Below are 6,813 nucleotides of genomic sequence, written 5' to 3'. Positions count from 1 at the left end.
GAAGGAAGGATCAGGAGGGGCGTCAGTAATCATTGGGAGCTTGTATTCCTTAACATCTGAAAGGAAGAGAAAAAGTTTCTTCAGGTGTTGGATGAGACAAAGAATGAAATTAAACTGGTGACATGGGCAATTTAGAGATAGTTGGTGCTGCTCGAGAGAGATATCAGGGCACATATGGCAGTGCATGATACTGAGTGTGGATCCCAGGATGTGGTGATGTGATCTTCGCAGTCTATAGAATGTTGTAAGTCTTGGAGACACCTGTAATTCTGGGTGGAGTCAAAACATGATGGATGGAACCTTAGTTGGAACCCACGTGAGGTAAGTCGGAGCTAATGACAATCACTGAGGAAAGAGACGTGGCCGTGAAAGTAAGTTTTGGTAAACACCTTAACAAACACGAGGCAAGAAATGGAAAGCAATGAAGGTGGAAGAGGCAAAACGGAAATCCTGCCGAAGAGAAGCCCAGAAGTTCTTCAAGGTAGGCATTCCTGGAAAAGAAGCGGCAGAGAATTAAACACTAACATAACAAAATGCTGTTGATGTTGGGGATCTGGAATAAAAACAAAAAGTATTGGAAAAGCACTGAGTACTGAAGAAGTGTTATATGGACACTGAATGCTAATTCTGTTTCTCTCTCCACAGATGCTGACAGACCTGCTGAGCTTTTCCAGCACTTTTTTTTAATATTTCAAATCTCCAGCATCCACCTTTTGCTTTTATTGAAGAAATGGTACTTTCACATTAACATACCAATGCAATTAAGATTTGTCTTACAACCCTTTTCACTTCTGGCACATATGTAACATTACCAGAACAGTTACAAAGTATCTCCCAGCTCTCCAGCAGACTCACTTCTCCCCACTCCCCATGCTAGCTCAAAACTCCCAGTGTCCTTTGAAAATTGTTCCACTCAGCTCTGGGTTTTCTGAAACCACTTTTCACCAGCAAAGCCTCTTTTGGTTACTCCATGTTCCTTAAATCTCCAAAGGTCCTAACTGTTCTCTTTCTTTCAAACAGAACACCAATTCTTAATAGTAATAATAATATAATCTTTATTGTCACAAGTAGGTTTACATTAACACTGCAATGAAGTTACTGTGAAAATTCCCTAGTCGCCACACCACGGCGTCTGTTCAGGTACACTGAGAGTGAATTCAGAATGTCCATTTAACCTAACAAGCACCTCTTTCGGGACCTGTGGGAGGAAGCCGGAGCACCTGGAAGAATCCCATACAGTCACGGGGAGAGCGTGCAGACTCCGCACAGACAGCGACCTAAACCAGGAACCTGGATCCCTGTGAAGCAACAGTGCTCACCACTGTGCTACCATGCCACCCCTACTGTGCTACCATGCCGCCCCAGCATCCCGCTTAGTTGTTAACACAAAAATAGTACTTCCTTGCTTATCTGCAGCTGTATCTTCTTTGTTTCTCAGCTTCTAAAAAAAACCAGCGAGTGTTGTTCTGTGAGACACTGTGAAAGCTGTTAAGGTTGTCACATAACAATTCAAGAGGTTACTGTCTGAGCTTTGCTACCCCATGACAACCAGGTCATATGGGCATGTCACCAAGCAGTTAGTTATCTTGGGCAAAATTCTCCCCCAACGGCGGGATGTCCGCCGACTGGCGCCAAAAACGGCGCCAATCAGACGGGCATCGCGCCGGCCCAAAGGTGCGGAATGCTCCGCACCTTTGGGGGCCGAGCCCCAACATTGAGGGGCTAGGCCGGCGCCGGAGGGATTTCCGCCCCGCCAGCTGGCGGAAATGGCTTTTGTTGCCCCGCCAGCTGGCGGAAATGGCTTTTGTTGCCCCGCCAGCTGGCGGAAATGGCGTTTGGTGCCCCGCCAGCTGGCGCGGAAATGCGGCGCATGCGCGGGAGCGTCAGTGGCCGCCGACAGTTTCCCGCGCATGCGCAGTGGGGAGAGTCTCTTCCGCCTCCGCCATGGTTGAGACCGTGGCGGAGGTGGAAGGGAAAGAGTGCCCCCACGGCACAGGCCCGCCCGCGGATCGGTGGGCCCCAATCGCGGGCCAGGCCACCGTGCGGGCACCCCCTGGGGTCAGATCGCCCCGCGCCCCCCCCAGGACCCCGGAGCCCGCCCACGCCGCCTGGTCCCGCCGGTAAATACCAGCTTTGATTTACGTCGGCGGGACAGGCAATTTCTGGGTAAGACTTCGGCCCATCCGGGCCGGAGAATTGAGCGGGCGGTCCCGCCAACCGGCGCGGCCCGATTCCCGCCCCTGCCCAATCTACGGTACCGGAGACTTCGGCGGGGGCGGGGGCTGGATTCACGGCGGCCAACGGCCATTCTCTGACCCGGCGGGGGTTCGGAGAATGACGCCCCATGTTTCCATTAATGTTAAAGGGGGGCATTTATTTAAAGCGCAGCATTCAATTCACTTTTTACCTGATTTAATAGCTTCACCTCATTGTTTTAAACATAAAATGACCTAATGGTATGATTCTCGAGATGCTCACTGAAGACAAGTCAGACTAAATGAAAGCAGAAGATAAACCTGGTAATTAAAAATAATATAACGTTTTTGTTATATCCAGTTCGTCACTAAGAGTCTCACCTGGATCTCAAAGATACAATTAACATTCTCGAAGACGCAGGCATTCGGCACTTACCGTAACTTGTGATATGAGATCAAAGTAATTTAGAGTTATGATTCTAGAAAAGATCCAAAAATATTAAGAGGAATATCTTTTGCTGAATATCGCAAGCTGGTTATGTTTATAAATAAACTATAACTATGGCACATTCATATTTTTGATTCCAACATTTAGCTGCAACGCATCAACGTCGTTTTCATTTTATTGTTATTTGTTCATATCCTATTTTATCTATTGATCAAGAAAGTCAGTTTTAGGAAATCAATATTTAACTATTTTACTTTTTAGAAAGCAAAGGATTCAATGTACTGATAATTCCAGGATACAAATAAAGCAAATATTCTTGATCTGAATTATAGAAAGAACATTAACAGCAGTAAACAGCCAAAGCAAGTATTTTGCCACTCAAATGAAACAGTGCAGATTAACCTTTGTGGTTATTGACTGACTTTGGAAACTGGCATGATCCTTCACTGGTGAACGTGATTTGGGGTCCAATTCGAAGCATGTTTTTAAAGCAATGTTGTTCACTTCAGCAACAGCTGCAAAAGATGATGGGTGGTGCTATCGTTCCAGGGAGTTGTAACGGTGGCCCAATCCACAGGAGTGCCCTGCCCTGATGCATTGAGCTGCCATGTTGGCAGCCTTGCTGCTTTCCACCACAGATGTTAGATCCAGTGGGGTTTCCTTAAACACAGTTCATGTCCTTTTGTCTCCACTTTAACAAGAAGCACGCCATAAAATTTTCAACCACAAGAAATTTGTCTCATGTTTGTTTTTCGCACGTTTAACAGACTAGCAGCCAGGTTATATTGGCCATTTCATGTGTTGCAGGGCAGCACGGTAGCACAGTGGTTAGCACAGTTGCATCACAGCGCCAGGGTCTCAGCTCCCCGCTTCGGCCACTGTCTGTGTGGAATCTGCACGCTCGCCCCGTGTCTGCGTGGGTTTCCGCCGAGTGCTCCGGTTTTCTCCCACAGTCCAAAGATGTGCTGGTTAGGTGGATTGGCCACGCTAAATTGCCCTTAGTGTTCAAAAAGGTTGGGTTGAGTTTGGTTGGGTTACGGGGATGGGGGTGGAGGTGTGGGCTTGGGTAGGGTGCTCTTTCCAAGGGCCGGTGCGGACTCAATGGGCTGAATGGCCTCCTTCTGCACTGTAATTTCTATGATTCATGTTGTCATAATATACACACAAGTATATGATGGTGCAGAGACAGACACTGACTGACACACTGAAAGACCAATCAACTCACAGAACACAGCAGCCAATCACCAGACAGGACACGGCCACTATATAGCCAGAGGGCACTAGTTTTCCCGCTCATTTGGGATGCAGCCTCTGAGACAGCCAGAGCCCGTGATCAGTAACACGAACATCTGCCATGTGCTCGCAGTATAGTCTGGTCAGGTTAGCCTCAGGTCTCCAGTCAACCTAACATAGTGTCAACCCACAGTGCAAGTATGTTTAACAGCTCATAGCTAAATAAAATAGAGTTGTACTTGTACAAGTGTTGGTAGCCTGTCTCTCTCACTGCTCTGGTAAACGCAGTCCTCGCAGACCCAGCATACCCAACACATCATGGTACCAGTACGTGATGTTAGAGTTTGATGGACCTACCCTGAAATAATCTGCCTTCGACCAGCGATCAGCCATCCGGTAGTATGGACAGTGTCCGCCCTCCCCCGCCGCTCCGCATCACCGGCAACCGGTGCGAACTGGAAGATTTTTAAACAACAGTTTCAACTGTACCTCGAAGCTACCGACCTGGAAGCTGCCTCAGATGCCAGAAAGATTGCTCTCTTTCTCTTCACGGCTGGGGACCACGCCATCCATATTTTCAACTCCCTCACATTCGCTGAAGGTGAGGACAAGTCCAAGTTCAAGACAGTCCTGCTCAAATTCGACAGCCAATGTGACATCAAAGTCAACGAAAGTTTTGAATGCTTCGTCTTTCAACAGCGTCTGCAGGGTAAGGATGAACCTCTTCAATCTTTCCTCACCCATCTTTGCATCCTCGCGCAATACTGCAATTCCGGCTCCACCTTCGATTCAATGATCCGTGTCCAGATCGTTTTCGGTGTGCACTCGGACCCCCTACGCCAGCAGCTCCTCAAAATTAAACAGCTCACCCTCGCTATAGCCATCGAAACCTGTGTTCTGCATGAGCATGCCACTAACCGATACTCGCACATTCAAGTGGCAGAGGCGGCGTGGCAAGGCCCCCATGAAGCAGAGCAGGTGCAGGATGTAAAACAGCTCCAGGGCCTGAGCCTGGATGAGGGCGGCCATTTCGCGCGCTTTTCCCGGGCTCCCGCACATGCGCGCAACGACCGAGGGGACGGCGAGGCCAAAGACCGAACTGCGTAGGCGCGCACTACGTAAGACCGCACCGCGCATGCGCGATGGCGCACTGAGCGTTCTGACGTCACAACGTGCGCCAACTGTGGCTCCTCCCACTTAAAGCGGCAATGTCCCGCCAAATCTCGACGCTGTCTCCAGTGTGGCAAGCTTGGCCACTATGCAGCCCGGTGCAGGTCTGCTTAAGCACCTGCCTCCCGTTGCTCCCACCGGCAGCGCAGGGACGTCCGAACCATACAACAACCGGTCACCGATTCCGACATGATTCCAGACCCTGACACCGAGGATCTCAAATCCCCGTTCCTGGTGGGCATCATCACCAAGCACACGGTGCTTAAAAAGAAATAGGCCAAGCCCTTCCCAGTGATGAGCATTGTCCGGACGATGAGTGGTGTGCCACCCTCACGGTCAACAAATCTCACATTCGATTCAGGCTGGACACCGGCGTTTCAGCCAACCTCATTGCGCTGTCTGACCTGGTCAGCCTCCACATTAAGCCGACCATCCTTCCATCCGCCTGCCAGCTTCTCGACTACAATGGCAATGCCATTGCTGCCAGCGGCTCATGCCAACTTGTGGCGTTGCACCGTTCCTTAAAGGCCACCCTGCCCTTCGAGATTGTAGGGGCCACTAAAGCTTCTCTGCTCGGTGCTCAGGCGTGCACACATCATCCTGCTGTTGAACTTGCTTTGTTCCTTGTAATCTTTTCTCAGCGACTGGTACGTGTTTAGTAAAGAGCATACTATATGCTTCCACTTCCTCAGTAAAATTTGAATCTTCCATTTTGATTCCTTCCGGTGGGATTTTTGATAATGCATGTGTTTTTATTCTGATCCTACCCTTTTCTGATCACTCACTAAATCGTATCTCATGAGTCTTTGTCTGAAATGTTGATTTCTAGGCAGCGTTTTTGTACTTTTCTTTAGGTTAAGAGGAGTAATCAAAGATTTGTGGTCAGTTTCACTTTTAAACCTTAATCAGAGAATGTCTCGCCGGCCCATGTGGCTGTGAATGCATCTCTCTCGATGGTTGCACACCTTTTCTCTCTGCCCCTGAGAGATCTGCGGTACAATAAACTGTTTCACCTTTTTAAAACCTGAAACAGCGCAGCTCCTAATCCTGTCGATGATGCAGCCACTGCTACAATTGTTGGCAACTCTGGATCATAGCGTGCTAGACGTTCTGGTGAAATTAGAAGACCTTCGATCTTGTCAAAACCATTTTGGGCGCAATTCCCCCATTTGCAGACTAAGTGCTCTCGCCAGCGGGAAAACCGGATTGCTTGGATTGGATTTTGTTTATTGTCACGTGTATCGAGGTACAGTGAAAAGTATTTTTCTGCGAGCAGCTCAACAGATCATTAAGTACATGTAAAGAAAAGAAAATACATAGTAGGGCAGCACAAGGTACACCGTGTAACTACATAAACACTGGCATTGGGTGAAGCATACAGGGGTGTAGTGTTAATCAAGTCAGTCCATAAGAGGGTCATTTAGGAGTCTGGTAACAGCAGGGAAGAAGCTGTTTTTGAGTCTGTTTGTGCGTCTTCTCAGACTTTTGTACCTCCTGCCCGATGGAAGAAGTTGGAACAGTGAGTAAGCCGGGTGGGAGGGGTCTTTGATTATGCTGCCCGCTTTCCCCAAGCAGCGGGAGGTGTAGATGGAGTCAATGGTTGGGAGGCAGGTTTGTGTGATGGACTGGGCTGTGTTCACGACTCTCTGTAGTTTCTTGCGGTCTTGGGCCGAGCAGTTGCCATACCAGGCTGTGATGCAGCCAGATAGGATGCTTTCTATGGTACATCTGTAAAAGTTGCTTGCTGCTGGCAGCGCCTGCCAGGTG

General features: G+C 48.9%; 1 protein-coding gene across 1 annotated transcript in view; it reads left to right on the top strand.

Moving 5' to 3' along the window:
- Window positions 1-421: 421 nt before the first annotated feature.
- LOC140394572 (plexin-A2-like) overlaps window positions 422-6,813 on the top strand; it is a 107,609-nt gene continuing 101,217 nt past the window's right edge. Inside the window, exon 1 of the mRNA XM_072481928.1 lies at window positions 422-481. Within this exon, the coding sequence (XP_072338029.1) occupies window positions 422-481 (60 nt within the window). The remainder of the gene's footprint in view (window positions 482-6,813) is intronic.

This window comes from Scyliorhinus torazame, chromosome 17 (genome assembly GCF_047496885.1).
Source record: "Scyliorhinus torazame isolate Kashiwa2021f chromosome 17, sScyTor2.1, whole genome shotgun sequence".
Lineage (NCBI taxonomy): Eukaryota > Metazoa > Chordata > Chondrichthyes > Carcharhiniformes > Scyliorhinidae > Scyliorhinus > Scyliorhinus torazame.
This window is presented reverse-complemented; position numbering and strand designations above follow the sequence as displayed.